Here is a 17,611-nt window from a genome sequence, read left to right as displayed (position 1 = left end):
GGGAGTGCAGAGGAGGTTTACTAGGCTGATACCGGAGTTGAGGGGGTTGAGCTATGAGGAGAGGCTGAATAAACTGGGCTTGTACTTGTTAGAGTTTAGAAGAATGAGGGGAGATCTCATTGAGACGTATAAGATGATGAATGGGATGGATAGGATAGAGGTGGAGAGACTCTTCCCGCTCAAAAAAGACAGTAGGACTAGGGGGCACAGCCTCAAGATAAAAGGGGAGGCGGTTTAGAACGGAGTTGAGGAGGAACTTCTTCACTCAAAGGGTGGTGAATCTCTGGAATTCTCTGCCCGTTGAAGTGGTGGAGGCTGCCTCGCTAAATATTTTTAAGACACGGGTTGATGGGTTTTTGATAAGAGAGGGGATTAAGGGTTATGGGGAGAGGGCGGGAAAGTGGAACTGAGCAGCGACAGATCAGCCATGATCTTATTGAATGGCGGGGCAGGCTCGAAGGGCTAGACGGCCTACTCCTGCTCCTATTTCTTATGTTCTTATGTTCTACACAAACAGATCTCATAACCCTGTGAACCCTTGTTCAACAACTAATCATACAGCAGCACGACCTGGGAATCATGACAATAAAATTCCTTACTAAATGATCAAGCCACCAAATGCATTTCTCTAATCTCAGGAAAGGCACTTCAGTTAAACGTCCAATTATATGTTAACAGACTGATTTATTTTGCAAACGATAAATGAACAAATAGATTACATTAAATTCCCTTGAACTTCAACTTTAGAGCATTCCATATATATTGCACACCGTAACTCCACAGGCGAGGTGCACACTCTGAAATAGTCACGTGGACTTGAAACCTTAACTCTGCTTCTCCCTCTGCATAAGCTGCTCAGCCAGCTGAATTTATCCAGCATTTTCTCTTTTTATTTTATATAGTTATATTTGAAATTTCTCAAACTGGTTATCCCTAACTTGAAGACACTATTTGAGCCTGGCATCATTGCTGAATCAAGCAAAGCTGCCCCAGACCACACCCTTCCTCGTTTCTTATTTCTTAATGGAATATGGACCCAACAGTTTGACACACCACACTGTCTTCATGGAGGGATCAGTTAAGTTGCCAATCAAATTGACCATCACACTCTAAGATGAAGGCTCTCTGGTTACCACCCACTTATAGATTCCATTGAATGATTCCTCTCTTTACAACACAGAAATTTACTAACTTTACAGACGCCGCTCTTTACAACAGTCTGCTTCAGAAGGCAACCATCATCCCGATACCAAAGGAAAACCAAGCAGCGTGCCTTAATGACTATCGGCCGGTGGCTCTGATATCCGTCATTATGAATTGCTTCGAAAGGCATGACATGAATCAATTCCAAACTCCTGGCCTACCTGAATCCACTACAGTTTGCCTATCGCCGCAACAGGTCCACTGCAGACACCATCTCCCTGGCCCTGCACTCAACCCTGGAACACCTAGATAACAGGGACACCTATGTTAGACTCCTATTTATTGACTACAGCTCAACCTTCAACACCATTATTCCCACAAAACTCATCTCCAAACTCCACGGCCTGGGCCTTGGCACCTTCCTCTGTGGCTGGATCCTGAACTTCCTAACTCACAGACCACAACCAGTAAGGATAGGTAACAACACCTCCATCCTCATCCTCAATACCAGTGCCCCACAAGGCTATGTTCTCAGCCCCCTACTATACTCCTTATACACCTTTGACTGTGTGGCCAAATTCCCCTCCAATTCAATTTTCAAGTTTGCTGACAACATCACTGTAGTAGGTTGGATCTCAAACAATGACGAGACAGAGTACAGGAATGAGACAGAAAATCTGGAGAACTGGTGCAGCTACAATAATCTCTCCCTCAATATCAACAAAACAAAGGAGATTGTCATCGACTTCAGGAAGTGTAAAGGAGTATTTGCCCCTGTCTACATCAATGGGCATGAAGTAGAAAGGGTCAAGAGCTTCAAGTTTTGAGGTATCCAGATCACCAACAACCTGCCCTGATCCCCCCATGCCAATACTATAGTTAAGAAAGCCCACCAACGCCTCTACTTTCTCAGAATATTAAGGAAATTTGACATTTCACTCTCACCAACTTTTACAGGTGCACCATAGAAAGCATTATTTCTGGTTGTATCACAGCCGGATATGGCTCCTGCTCTGCCCAAGATCGTAAGGAACTACAAAAGGTCATGAATGTAGCCCAATCCATCATGCAAACCAGTCTCCCATCCACTGACTCTGTCTACACTTCCTGCTGCCTCATCAAAGCAGCCAACATAATTAAGAGCCCCATGCACCCCAAACGTTCTCTCTTCCACCTTCTTCCATCAGGAAAAAGATACAAAAGTCTGAGGTCACATACCAACCAACACAAAAACAACTTCTTCCCTGCTGCCATCAGACTTTTGAATGGACCTCCCTTGCATTAAACTGATCTTTCTCTACACCCTAGCTATGACTGTAACACTACATTCTGCACTCTCTCATCTCCTTCTCTATGAACAGTATGCTTTATCTGTATAGCACGTAAGAAATGATACTTTTCACTTATGTTAATACATATGACAATAAATCAAAAGAGCAGGCCATTCCAACATAATCGGTGTAAATGTTTACTGAAGTACTGAAACAAATTTCAATTGTCTCAACTCCAAATTGTATACTCAGGGTAGTAGAAATGGGCAATAAATGCAGTATTACTAATGTCACCTACATGCAAAGAACAGATTAAAAATATATAGCAAGCAATATTTGTTCAAGTGCTTTGTCTCAGTGTCTTGAGCTCTGTCAGTGCACGGTTACTCAGTGGATTTAACATCTTATGATCCAAATTTAACTATACAGTAACATAATTGCACAAGTGACTTAACAAAATTGTCAGAATTACAAGCATGACAACCATTAAAGATACTTTACTCACACCACAGCAACTGCCAGCAACAACCTCCACACAACCACAGGACCCAAACCTACCCATATTGTTAAGTTAACACTCAGCCCATTGTGTCTGGGCCTGTGTTTAAGGGGGTAAACTATTCACTGCTAACATCTATCTGTGTTGAACTGAGAGTTCTTTTGATACTGAGACACAATTTTTTGCTTCATATATATTTTATTTGCACTAGTCCTCTTGAAAATTCTCTCTCAATTTGTCTTGTTCAAATTGAATGCTCCATCTGAAGCCAAAAGAAAGTGAGAAAGGCTAAGAAATTATTCCATGGAGAACAGAGAACAAAAAGCCAAATAAGATTAACATTCAAGGAATGTATAATTACTCAGAATCATTGTGTTTGTTAATTTATTTGCTACTTAATAAATCTGCTTAGCAGTTCACAGCCTAAGCCATTGTTTACTAAAAGTGTCTAACTCTATTGTCATCTGATGCAAATGGAGGAAACATGCATGTACACAATATGAACTAGGAAATTCAAATCAAGAGTTTTTGTGTTGGGTTGTAGAAATGACTGTCGTGATGAGTAGATAAAGATATGCTGCAAGTTTTAGGAAATAAAAGCTCACTTATGAAAGTGGTCTGAGGCATGGAATCAAAGGAAAATACTTTGAGCAACTGCAACTCCAGAACAAATGGCTCACCACATCAGATTCAAAGTCATCATCATCTTCCTCCAGGTCAGAGTCTTGATCCTCCTCAGGATCATATTCTTCCGGCTGCAAGTCAGCCTGTATAGAGAAAAAAATTAAAATTCCGCAGTAAACTGTGATAATCTACTAATACGATAAAGCACAACAACAAAAACAATGTTCATTAAAAAAAACACAGATAACCCACCAAATAAATAGTGAGCTTTTTTTTGAAAGAACCAAAAACTGTCACAATATTGCACAATTAAAACGTGAAAAATCAAGCGGCATTTATACATCTAAACTAGACTAGGTATATTTTAGCACAAAATAGAACATTTGCTTCTGATACAAACCTGCAAAAGGATTTTGAGGCATGAACAATTATATGGATATTACTAGAAGGGAATTGAAATCTCTTGCCAAATATCTTGCATTTACAAAACAGAAGAGTATATAGATTTTAAAAATAGCACTTTCTATTCGGGAGAGGCAAGAAGTGACCGTTCACAGGTATTGGATCACATCCAAGGAAGAACATTTTAATTCATCTCACATTTCCACTTTCAGCCTCAACTTAGTGAATCAACTCTCTACAACTGAGGTCAGGAATTCATTCTGTAATTTAAAAAAAAGGGCTGAGAAGGAAACTATTTCTCAGTTTGCAGCCATGATGACTTGTCATTTTAAAATCTGGCTGCAAATTTCAAGTCCAGAATTATTTTACCAAAGATTTTCAGAGAAAGTAGTTTAAAAATCTGATTGAACTACTGCAGCAAGAAACAAGGGAACTGAAAGTTCATTTTAATTGAATAATACAAGGGCCAGAAGCTAACCCATTTGATAAATACATCATGGATAAAAATAGAAATATCAGGAATTTTTGGAAGAGTCCATCACAAAACATAAGATGACCGTTCAAAAGTAAGTATCAGCCTGGCTGATGATCTCTGCATTGCCTCTCATGATGACAGGCCCACAATGTTGCTGTAGCTAGAACTGTAGAAGTAGTATTTCAGGCATAACTACTCATATTTTTCCATCGCTGAAAAACCCAAGAGTCTATCTATAAGCTGCCTCCAAATGTAGTAACTACAATTATACACAAATGTTTGTATGTGTGTGCACACGTAAACATGTTATAGCAACAATACTTAATCCCAAAGTTTCAGGCTGAATAAATAAGTACTGAGACAAAAGTAGAGAAGTTATGCTAAACTTATATACACTGGTTAGGCCACAACTAGAGTCATATGCCCAACCCTGGTCATCACAACAGTAAAAGAATGTAAAGATCATCGAAAGGGCGCAGAGGAGAATGGCTTTAGGGATGGGAAGTTTCATCTACATAGTTAATTTGGAGAAGTTGTCTCCTAAGTGCAGAGGAGTTTAAAGGGGGATGTAATAGTGGTGTATGAAAGATTATGATAGGCTTAGACAAGACACTAAAAGAAAGGCTGTGCCCATTAGCTGATGGGATTTAAAGTTTCAGGCAAGAAACACAAGGAAGAACTTTATTTTACACAGTGAGTGGTAATGCACTGGAGATACAGTTCTTCCGTGTTGTACCATGCCTATCGATATAGAAATTAACTGGTAAGCATCAACAAATACATACTTTCTTAGAAATTTCCATTTTGCGAATGCTGTCAGTTCCCCCAAAGTCCGTAGATAACTCTGAATCTGGACGGTCTGCAACGCTGTATTTTTCTTCCTCTTCTTCTTCCTCCTCATCATCTTCCTCTTCATCCTCCTCAGACTCCATATCTTGAGATATGTCAGCATTCTCTCCATTTATGTTCTGAGTGACACCATTAGAGGAATCTTTCTGTTCCTATAATACAGAAGAAAGAGGTAAAAATCAGGACATTTCAAATGCATAATGCAGTCAAAAATGTTGCACATACCTGGAATTTTTTTTTACATTCTAATACCCAAACTTGGCATTGCCTACTTATGTTGTGATCTATCATGTATTCTCATTTATTCTTTTCTACCTCATGCCTTCTGTTACAGACTTTGGCCTCTCCCTTCATCTTCACTCAATATCTCTTATGTAACATTATAGATTCAAGAGTTGGCTTTGCCTCAGTTTCATGCTATAGATTTTGAAATCCAGCTTTTCACAGTGCAGTTTGTTAACATTTTCAATCATGATTAGGATTCATTTTTGCCACATATATTAAAAGTATATCCACTTCACATTGCTCAAGTGATTTCAAGCCACTGCATTTGCCATTTAGATGAGTTACTTATGCCTCAGGCTGCTTTTAAAAAGAACAGAATCAGCTTTTCATGATTTCTCCAGTCACCCACACCAGCATCCTTACCCTCTTCACTGTGCACCCTTCCAACACAACACCCTCTAGTGTATCAACTGCCCTACTACACTGTAGTAGGGCAGTTGATTAGAATTCGCATTCTAAACAGTAATCTGTAAACTGTCTGTGCTTTATATGCTCTGTCTGAGGCCAGAACTCTTCATTCACCTGACGAAGAGGGGAACCTCAAAAGCTTGTGAATTTACTATCAAATAAATCGGTTGGACTTAAACCTGGTGTTGTCAGACTTCTTACTGTGTCACAGAGGTTAAAATTTGCTTATCAGCAATTTTATACCAGGGTTAACTGTAATTGAACCAACGGTGCCATGCTTATTATCAAAGTTAATAAATTGAATAATCTGGACCAATTTTTCCAACTGGACCAATTCATGTGATCACTGAAAAAGAATGTGTTTTCCTTTTCACCTGTGTCATTCTCATAATTGAGGAGAAATTGTCATGTATTTGGAGGATATGAAGAAGTGGTGATTTCTAATTCTTACAAAAAGTCTGTGGAAATTGCCCCTTATTCATCTGGGATGAGACCACAGGCATTGAGGGGGTGGGGGTTGAGAAAGGAAATATGTAGTTCTACTACCTTGAGGAATATTCATCTGGCTCTATCTTGTGACATTAGTGAAAGTATGATCCAAGGAGGTAAGCACTGGTTATGTAGGAAAACTTGTTTCTTTGTTTTTGCAAGAATAATGAATACTATGTACAACCAGTTAGCTCAGTTGGTTACATGGTATGAATAATAATGCCGCTTGCATGGGTTTAGTCCCCGTATTGGCTGAAGTAGTTCTTGAGAGCTGCCTCTTCTACTTGCCGTGGTTGTGATATCATTGTATCATGAAGACTACTGGAGATAGACACACGTGGACTGCCATGATTAGCAACCTTCAGAAGACCAAGGATACTCTATGACAAGAGAAGTCATTCCAAAGCTAAGTTTGGATGCTACACTCATGAGCTAAGGTAGGCGATGGTTTTACTCTTGCTCAGTTTTACTTACATTTCCGAGAGAAGTAAATGCACTGAGATAGTGACTCTTTTAAGAGTCACTATAATTCCTATGTAATTATATTTTTCATTAATTTTTATGGATATTTCCAACTTGTCCAAGTTTCATTGATGACTGACATTTCTTGAATTAATGTTTTGTATCAAATGGAGGCATTTGTCCCAAAAGTAAATTAAGCAAGAAAATGTCAAGACCATAAAATTTTGTATCGACATGGCGGAATAATAATTATTTTGCTCACAATTTGCAATTTTTATTTTGTAAGCAATTTTCAGACCACGTTCATTCTATTATACTTTACTAAACACAAGTTCCCATATAAAGTAGTTAAAATTTAAAACTTAAGACAAACCTGTGATTTGGGTCATCAAATATAACTTTCAATCTTTTAGCTAATTCAGAGCACAGCACCTAATACAGATAAGTAAAATATAAACTCTCCTCAGGTTCAGAAGGTGCACAAACTGTAGCAGAGCTTCTCCCAATACTAATGCTGACTTGTCAAAAGCATCAATATATTCATCATTCAAAAAGTATGCTGGAATTTATCTCAAATTACTAATAATATCAAATCAAGACAGTGGTACAAAAGAATTTTGGGAGTAAGATAAACTTGTGCTTAAATACTGTAACACATTTCCCCATAGCAGAAATGGGGGAAAAAATTCCTATACAGTAGGCTTACACTTTCTTGACCCACCTGCATGCCAGATGCAGACTGTGACATGTTCTGAAACATTTCAAGTACGGTGCGCTGTTTTAGCAGTTTGGTCTTCTTCTTAGGAGCCAGGCTATAAGTTCCCATTTTTCTCTTCTTCTTCCTAGCCACTGTCAAAGTTTTAATTATTTTGAACATTTAATAAAATAAGAAATGCTGCTTTGCAATGTAAGTCATGACTGTCATTCATGTTTATGTACTGCTTTATCAATTATAAATGCATGTAGTTATACACTCAAATTGGAAATGTCTTTATTGCACTCTCTGAATATGTGCTTCAAACTGTGCTAATCAGTTTTTAAATCAATATCAATATTAAACATAAAATGTCATTTCTAACTATTTTAAAAATTAACATTTCCGTCATGGCATAATTTTTCTATGTAGCCAGGAAATTTTATCGAGTTACTATCGCACTTGAATATTTGTTGTTAATTATTTTATGTGAAGCTCTGATATAGATGAGTGCACAACCAAATAAAAACTTACTGCGCTCCAGTTCAGTTTTTCTTATTACCTGACTGTGGTTTGCTAGTGGCAGTACTGTTCTGATTCTGAGGTAGTATCAGTTGCTGTTGTGGTGTTGGTTGTGGTGATGGAGGAGGTGGTGGCTTTTTCCCACATTCTAGACTATTTACACCTTCTTCCTTTGGATCTTTGTTTGGTGGCTTTAAAAGGTAGAAGTACAAAATTAATGCTTTTTTTTTAATGCTGTGGTTTTCAAAGTAACACTCCACTATTAGGACTCATAGAAATTAAACCCACTTAAAAGCATGTCGGCACTACAGTGATTAGCATTGCTGCCTCACAGCACCAGGGACCTGGGTTCGATTCCCAGCTTGGGTCACTGTCTGTGCGGAGTCTCCATGTCTGCGTGGGTTTCTTCCAAGCGCTCCAATTTCCTTCCACAGTCCGAAAGATGCGCTGGTTAGGTGCATTGGCTATGCCAAATTCTCCCTCAATGTAGCCAGATGCCTGAGTTTGGCAACTAAGTGAATTCGCAGTGGCTTCATTGCAGTACTAATGTAAGTCTACTTGTGACATGAATAAATAAACTTAAGCTGAATGCAAATTAAGTTTATATAAGTTTAGTCAAAGCCAATTCCTATCAGTTCCGAAGAGCTTAATTAGTATTTCAGTGATCCATGATACTCTGCACTGCTGAACACAATATCTAATTATTTGCTCACAATGCTTTTCATATGGCATACTTTTCTTTAGTCGAAAACATTGCTGACTTGATAAAAGAAAGGAAGCAGCACCAAAATCTTGTGGAATATTATGTCAAACAGCTCACTAATTAAGGTTACCTAATTCACAGCACAGGCTTGTGAAAATGGCAAAAGCTGAATGCATAAGACTGTCAGTATGCAAATGCAAATTGATTATGTGTGTGAACATTAACTTTCTGATAGGAAGTGTGAAGTTAAACATATTGAAAATAAAAGCATTAGTTAGTTTCCGGAATTCTTTTAATGCTAATTCTAGAATCACAGACAAAAATTTAACAATGAACATTTCTTAGGTGTGAAGGACCACCATTATAAATCTAAGAACTGAAGTATATTTAAGTTTCAAAAACCTCTTCAGTTACAACAAGTAAGCTTTTTACATTAGCGTAATGCATTTTTCATTCACGACATTGATAATTACAGTGAATGGGACAGAATAGAGAGAAAAACTGTTTCCATGATTTTAGAGTCTATAACAAGGAAACACAGATTTATGGTTACATGGAAGAGAATAGTCGAATGCAGCAGAAGCTTATTTTGCTGATGGTTGTGAGGCTGTGGAATTCAGAGTTAGTAGTTAAAGACCATGATCAGGATTCTCCCAAAAAAATTTTAACTGCTGAATTCATGTAAAAAAATTGAGTAAATCTGGCTTGTTTTTTCAAAATTGGGATTTTCAAAATGAATCTTCCTGACATTGTGTATCAAAGAGTGCCCTAGCGTCAATCACGATAAAAACTTGGAGGCAGGGCCATTCCTGCTGGAGAGGCCGACAGCATAGCGCTGAGCGGGTCACTGCGCATGCACCGACCAGTCAGCGCTGAGATCGCCGGCCCACACTGCCAGCCTCCCACTTACTGACCAGCTTGATTGCTGGGCAGCACAGCAATCCCGCAACGCTGCTCCTCCAAACTCAGCGCCCCCCCCCACCCCCCCATGTCCAGAAGGCCAGCCCCGATCCTCCCCACACCCCCAAGGCCCCTGATCTCTGTCCATCCACCCTCTGTCACTGATCCCAAGTGCAGAGTGGCAGTGGGACCCCCTCATCTCCTCAATGATTTCCGGCGGGGAGCTGTCAATGCCGGAAATCTGGCAACTGGAGACTCGTGGAAGGCGTGGCTCCCAGATGGGAGTCGGCTCACCTGCCTCTGCTCACGTCTCTTGGCCTGCTGTGCTGGCTGGGAGAATTGCCCCCCTGTAGCTATATTTTTAATCATTCATAGGATGCAGGTTTCCAGCGTTTATTGCCCATCTCAAATTGCCTCAAATGTTGCCAACTTTTAATCAGTCAGATAGGTGAGTGAAGGAGGTGGTTCATGGACATGGAAACATGACTTTAAGGTTACTGCTTTTTGAGGAATGACACCACTATGCCTGTTTCTGTGTTACTGTTTCAAAGTAATTTTATGGAAATTTCATTTAAGTTGATAGATCAAGAATCAGTGCTGCCAGTTTTTCGTTTTTATTTCCACTCGCTATTGATTTGGCCATAAAACAGTAACTGCTAATCCATCAACCAATGTACTAGTTCGCGAATACCTGCCAGCAAATTCAGCCACCAGCCCTGTTGTAGACTCAAAAGGAATAACCAAAAATACTGTGTCAAGTACATCATAGCTTCCCAGCTACACAGATAAGTGTTATAGAAAACAGACATTGATCTCTCTTATCCAGTCTTAAGATTCCACTAAGTCAAACTCAACAGAGCTAGCAACTTTAAACTGGTCAGCTGAACTTGGTCGTAAAATCTGTCCATGTAGCTACGGTGTCACGGCGAGAAACGAGAAACAGTTCTGGCTTTCAGCAGATCTCTGGCAGCTTTCAGGAGAGTAAAATTGGAAGCTTGACTGTTCAGCTGTTCATGGAACCAACCAGCCTTACTAGCAGCAGTAATAAAGGAAAGTTTTGCTGCTTAAACTGCCTCATTATTCATGTGTTTCAATAAATAACGTGATTTGAGGCTCACAATTACCCAGCAATTTGTGATATTGATCAGGGACCCAATTCCTTACAATAACTGAGAATCCACTTTTAATCCCATTATGACATCTGTCAAAATGCAGCTTTAGCTTCAATGACAATCTAATCATTATTATTTCTTGCTACAGACTCTGCCCTAAAGTTGTCAATGTTTTCTACATTTCCACTTTTATTGTCAAGATAGTTTCCTGGAAACCTTAAGCTTTGCTTCAGAGGTCTTTAATGAGATTGCTCTCTGAACCTTATACCAAACTTCAGTGCTTGCTTGCAAGCTTGCAATGGTATGCCCATTTAAATAAGAGGCACTAAAATCCTGGAACAATCAACACTGTCCTTTATAATATCATTCAGCTATTCTCTCTGAGCACATTAAACAGCAACCATGTGTGAGGCAGTGGATGTATTCACTTGTATGAATGCTTCGACAGAGTACTTCACTCAGGGAATTTGGTGAATGAAGGAATTCTAAGGGTTGCTCACTTACAAGACTTGGATGGATTTTAAAATGTAGCATTTAACATTGAACCTTAACCCGCATTTTATTTCAGTGTTAAAGTTAAATAAGTTGCCTGCCAGTGGCAGTTGCTCAATAATTAGGTGGCTAGTAACAACTGATTTCCTTGGCAGTAGCTACCAATCTTTAAAGGTGTTACACAGAGTCCTGCTTGATGAAGTTAAAACTGCATTTTGACAGATGCCATAATGGGATTAAAAATGGATCCTCAGTTATTGTAAATGAATGGATTGCTGATCAATATCACAAATTGCTCAGTAATTGTGAGCCCCAAATCACTTTATTTATTCGAACACGAGTAAAGAGGCAGTTTCAGTTTCTTCTACTATAGAGTACTGGTGAAATTTGGTGAGAGAGAATTCAGCACAGTGGAGTAGAGATGTAGCTCTGGTAATCGACAAAACCAGGTGCAGTCCAAGAAACATATAAGAAGGCAGTGAGATGCGAAAGCCTCCATCTCTAGTTTAGGTATTAATTAGGTGATTAACTGCAAAGTTAGGTTTTTTTGTTCTAAAACTAAGGAAGTAGTTTAAACTCCAGCAGGAAAATCCAAGCACTGAATTAAATTTAAGCTCCAATAGTTAAAATATTTAGAACCGCCAACTTTTGAAGTTTATTTATTAGAATCCCCTAGTCGCCAGACTCCGGCACCTGCTTTGAGTACATTGAGGGAAAATTTTTAGCATGGTCAATTCACTTAATCAGCACATCTTTCAGACTGTGAGAGGAAAGTAAAGCACCCAAAGGGAACCCAGGCTGACATGGGGAGAACATGGAGACTCCACACAGACAGAGACCAAACCGGGAATCGAATTTGGGTCCCTGGCGCTGTGAGGCAGCAGTGTTAACCACTGTGCTACCATGCTGCACACAAATAATCACAGAGTGAAACCATTAACTAACTTAATAAATAAAATGGCTTGTCTAAGATATGGCAGACGGTTGTGTATGTACTGCAAAATGTGGAAATTTGTGGATGATGAAACTGCCCTGAACAACACACATATCCGCAGGAGATGGCTCCATCTCGAATCTCTCCAACTTGGAGCCATTGAACTGGAGGTGTAAGTTGTGGAGACTGACACCTAAGGAAGGAGGAGAAAGTTCAGGATTGTTTAATCCAGAACACAATCACACTCCACAGGAAAAAATTGCTTAAAAAAGGTGGGGATGAGGCTGTTTGGAAGCAGGATAGTGAGGATTGAGGGGAGGTTGAAGAGATCATCCCACAGAAGCGGATAAGATTAAAGGGAAACCAGCCACAGTGCAGAACAAGGCACTATGGCTCAGTAGGCTGTCTATGGTTGGGGGTGGGGAAGAGCAGAATACCAATAATTTGAACGATAGACAATATCCTTTACAACCATGGATAAGAATTCCGAAGAGAGTGTCCTCTTTTCTAGCTGGCACCAGGGTAAGGGAAATCTCACTATAGTTGGACAGAAACTTAGAAAGGAAAAAAGTAAAACCTGCTACTCTGCTTTCAGACAGTACTGACCTTTATCATGCTATCAGCATCAAATTTAGTGCATAATACCATCATTACCACTCTCTTTACTATGTGTTCCCTGATGTCATTACTTAACCTCCCCTGCCCTCTAACCTACCCTTGACATTCTATTTTGCTCTACTTGCCCCTCCCTCCTTTTTAACTGCATAAATCCCATTTCTGTCTCTTTTCAGTTCCGAAAGAGTCATAAGAGACTCTAAACATTATCTGTTCCTCTTTCTCCATAGAAGCTACCGGACTTGCTGAGCTTTTCCAGCATTTTGTATTTTTAAGGTATGTTCAGTTGTCTTGGTCCAAGTTGACACAAACAACAGAGACAGGAACAGGAAGAAGGTTCTGCTGAAATATCTCATGAGTTCAATTCTAAATTAAAGCAGGATCTGGAGGGCAATAGTCTTTACATTGTCAGAATCATGTGCAAATTTGCACTGGAGCAGACAGATCAGGAAAACGGGGGGTGGGTACAAAAATTACAGAGAAATAGAGCATAAACTCTACTTTGCTACTTCTTGTGTTCTTGTTCTTATTCAGAAGGTGGGATGTGGAGTTCCCAAATTTCTGGATATAAGAATAGTATCTGAAAAGCATGAGTATACACATCAGGAAAGGATCGACAAGCTGAGTTTCATTTTCCTTGAAAACAGGCTGAGGGGTGAACTAATAGAGGTCTTTAAAATTCTGAAAGGTTTTGATATAATGACTACAGGGAGGTAGTTTTCATTTGTGAGGAACAGCTTAACTACAGGGCACCAATTTAAGATAGGCCAATATGGAATTCAGAAGAAACTTCCTTTACCCAAAGAGTGATGAGAATGTAGAACTTGCTAGCATAGGGAGGGGTTGAAGCAAATAGTGCAGATGTATTGAAGGGGAAACCAGGTAAGCATCTGAAGAGAAGAGGATTATGATAATGGATTTAGATACGGAAGGATAGGTGGAGGCTTGATAGAACATAAATATTGCATGGACCGATAGGACTAACTGGGCTATTTCAGTGCCTTATAACCTTTGTAGACTTGGATTCAAATTGTCCAGATTATTAAAGTGGAAGGCTTCTGTGGATCAAAAGAGCTTGCATGAGAGAGCATTGTATTGTTTCAATTTAGTTTCCAACGAGATTACAAGCTGACCTCGGAGTACCTTATGTTAAGTGTGCAAGCTATAAGAACTCTATTCCTGAATTCAGACAATGCTTAATCTTGATGAACACCAATATTTTCTTTCTTGAGTGTACACAACACAATGGATGCCAGATTTTAACATAGTTATTATTAAACATCTGTTAGTTAAGTTTCAGCAAACGTTTGGCGATTACATCTCAATCATAATCACTCAGCAACATCATCACACATCAGCTGCATGTAGTATTTCAGCCAGCATCCACCCTGAAACGGGGAGAAAAGGAAACAACAACTCCCACTGCTACTTAAAAGAAATGAAAATATTTTCTGTATAACGGTATACTAGTGATTTCCAGGCAGAAACAGTTTACGAGATATATAAACTCAATGACATAACCGCGGGAAAATCATTACTTATTAATGAGTAATTGTACCTTAAAGGCATACTGGTTATGCTGGTTAATAACTTTTAAAAAGTTTGAATTTTCACACAAACAATAAAATTTATTCCAAATTGTAAGTGGTATGGCTAGAAATATTTAATAGTCCTGTAACATTTCACCAAACAGCCGACTAAAATCGGCATTACAACAACTGGAAAATTTGATCTCTTACACAAGGTCAAATCAGCAAAATACACATCAGTATTTGCCTTGCTCAAAAATGTCTACTCTTCAAGCTCGTAGCTTTGGTTCTACTTACGAAGCTTGTTAAAAAGGCCATGTGTAATTACATCTCTCCCAGAACACTGTCCAAGAATGCCCTGCATTAAACATTTCCTTTTTCCACTTCGATACTTAAATTTCTCAACTTGTCCCCTTCTTTGGTGCTTTTTTTAATCTTGAATTAAAAGAAAATAATTGGCTAGAAATTAAACTTATTTAAACCTTATTTTACTAAAGAAATAATGCAGAATTTCCAGCTCATTTGCATTTCATTTCAACTCTTTTTTTTTAATTTTACCTTCAAAGAAGAATACACATGAAGTGTTTTTTTGACAGATCTAGTTCTTGCCATTATCACTGACAACAAATTAACAAATTCCTAAGACTCTGATATTGATTTGAAATTAAAGAATGGGGCCTGCATTCATATCACACCTCATTAATTTTTAAGAACATAGGAACAGGAGTAGGTCATTTGGCCCCTCAAGCCTGCTCCAACATTCAGTAAGATCATGGCTGATCCCAGACAAGAAGAACAGGAAGATATTTTTAAAAAGTGATGATATACTGTGAAGTGTTGATTTTCAGAGAGACCTGCATGTCCTTGTTCATGAATCACAAAGTTAGCATGGAAGGCACAGCAAGCAATTAGGAAAGCTAACTGTCAGTCTTTACTATAAAGGGATTGGAGTAGAAGAGTCTTACAGAAATGTATGGGGCCTTGTTGAGACCTCACCTAGAGTACTTTTTGCTTGAATTAGAAGTGCCTCCTTTCCCCACCTCTTTTATTCTTGCAGAATAGTCTTTGCTTTGTACTGTTCACTTTGACATCCTTATTTAAAGACAGACAGATTTGCCTTTGAGGAAGAGCAGCAAAGGCTCAGTAGACTGATTGGGATGAGCCGACTATCCTAGACGGAGAGATTGAGTAGACTAGGTCTACATTCCCTTGAGTTTAGAAGGATGAGAGGAGATCGTATTGAAACATATTGGATTTCTAGAGGGTTTGACAGGGTAGATGATAGGACAATTAGGGAGGAGGGTATGGGGGAACTAAAGGAATCAAAAGATATGGGTTAGTGTAAGGAAGTAGAGTTGAGGTATAAAATCAACCTTAGTCTGCTAAATGACCGAGCAGACTTGATGGGCTGAATGATCCAATCCTACTGATACACCTGTTCTTATGTTCTAATGATTCCGTAGCACTACCTTTGGAACACCAAGGAATGGTGGTGGTATAAGTGTGGGATATTTATTTATCCCTTATCCCAGAATTGATCTTACCTGAACTGGGAACAGTTTAGGTGGCACTCCTCTACTTCAGTGCATACATGCCAACAACCCCAATTTCCATGTAGCTGCTTTTCACTGAACTTGGCTTGATGCCACAGAATTTTAGGACACAGACTGTGCAACTCGCTTGACAGGTTTTTTTTTCACTCACTAACAGAAAACATCAAGCTACTGCAGCATTTCCCCTAAAAGTATGTCAGGGATCTCTAAAGTGTAGTACCTTGACTCAAAATACAAGCCAAGTCCTATCAACGATTTGAGTTTTGAATCAAATTTGGAAATAATGGAAGAAAATGAAGAAAAACTAAAACCTCTCCAATATTTCTCATGTTAAACTTCTGCACTGTCATTCGACATTTCTACCAACTGATTTTAGCTTTTCCTAGCATAGACTCCATCAGTAACTGAACCAAATAAGATAGATTTTCCAACCTAACAGGTTATGTGGGGAGCTTTGCCAGCCAGTAACATATTGGAAATACAGGCACACAATTTTCTGACCATGAATATAACAGTTAAGAATTATGCTTAGTATATGCTTCAGTTTCTGACATGAGCTCCAACCGATAAGATTCCCCAGCATAGGATCATAAGGATTTTAGAAGGAAGCAACACCGTTCGGCCAGGCATATCCTTTGCAACAGCAACTCGGGTAGTCCCATTCCTCTGACCTTCCTCCATAGACCTGCAAGCTTTTTCTTCATGTGCTTATCCAATTTCTTTTTGAAAGACACAATTGAAACTGCTTCCACCACTATCTCAAACGGTGCGCTCTCATTGCTTCAAAAGCTTTACTCATATCATCGATGGTTCTTTTGTCAGTACAGTTCAAACAGCTTCTCTCCATCTACTCCTGCCTAGAGTTCAATGACTTTGGACACCTCTATCACAGTGGCACAGTAGTTAACTCTGCTGCCTCACAGTGCCAGGGACCTGGGTTTGATGCCAGCCTTGGGTAACCTGCACAGCTAGGTGGATTGAATTAGGTGGTAAGTTGCTCCTTAGTGTCCAAAGATGTGCAGGTTAGGTGGATTAGCTGTGGTAAATACATAGGGTTATGGGGATAGGACAGGGGGGGGGCCCAGGTGGGACGCTTTTTCGGAGGGTCAGTGCAGATTTGATGGGCCAGATGGCCCCTTCCTGCACTGTCGGGATTCTATGAATTCTTTTATGGTTCAAATCTCCTCTCAAACCTCCATGGAACACAAACACAGAAATTCTACAGTACAGAAAGAGGGCATTTGGCCCATCGAATCTACACCGAAAACAATCCCACCCAGGCCCTATTCCCTCTAATCCCACCCACTAATCCCTCTAACCTACGCATCTCAGGACACTAAGAGACAATTTTAGAATGGCCAATCAACCTAACCTGCACATCTTTGGATTGTGGGAGGAAACTGGAGCACCCAGAGAAAACCCATGCAGACACAAGGAGAATGTGCAAACTCCACACAGACAGTGACCCAGCCCAAGAATCAAACCCCGGTCTGTGGAGCTGTGAAGCAGCAGTGCTAACCACTGTGTTATTGTGCTGTCCACCTCAATACTTCATTCTTGGAACCATTCCAGAAAGATCACAAAGTTGGAGAACTACGCTTTTGAATCCAAGACTCTCTAACGAGATGATGCCAGGTTTTAGAATCTGGG

The 17,611-nt window shown here is 39.5% G+C and overlaps 1 protein-coding gene across 7 annotated transcripts in view; it reads right to left on the bottom strand.

Moving 5' to 3' along the window:
• The window catches only part of LOC145358362 (histone-lysine N-methyltransferase EHMT1-like), a 152,833-nt gene that overhangs the window by 73,932 nt on the left and 61,290 nt on the right, over nucleotides 1-17,611 (bottom strand). For 6 of the 7 annotated variants that reach the window (XM_080212323.1, XM_080212327.1, XM_080212325.1 and 3 more), the window contains exons 4-7: nucleotides 8,164-8,314; nucleotides 7,629-7,756; nucleotides 5,200-5,415; nucleotides 3,594-3,680 (exon numbers count right to left, since the gene is read on the bottom strand). In XM_080212323.1, coding sequence (XP_080068449.1) covers nucleotides 3,594-3,680; nucleotides 5,200-5,415; nucleotides 7,629-7,756; nucleotides 8,164-8,314 — 582 coding nt within the window. The remainder of the gene's footprint in view (nucleotides 1-3,593; nucleotides 3,681-5,199; nucleotides 5,416-7,628; nucleotides 7,757-8,163; nucleotides 8,315-17,611) is intronic. The other variant, XM_080212329.1, reaches the window with a different exon arrangement.

The sequence above is a fragment of the Carcharhinus amblyrhynchos genome, chromosome 25 (assembly GCF_965287045.1).
Source record: "Carcharhinus amblyrhynchos chromosome 25, sCarAmb.v2.hapA, whole genome shotgun sequence".
Taxonomy (NCBI): domain Eukaryota; kingdom Metazoa; phylum Chordata; class Chondrichthyes; order Carcharhiniformes; family Carcharhinidae; genus Carcharhinus; species Carcharhinus amblyrhynchos.
This window is presented reverse-complemented; position numbering and strand designations above follow the sequence as displayed.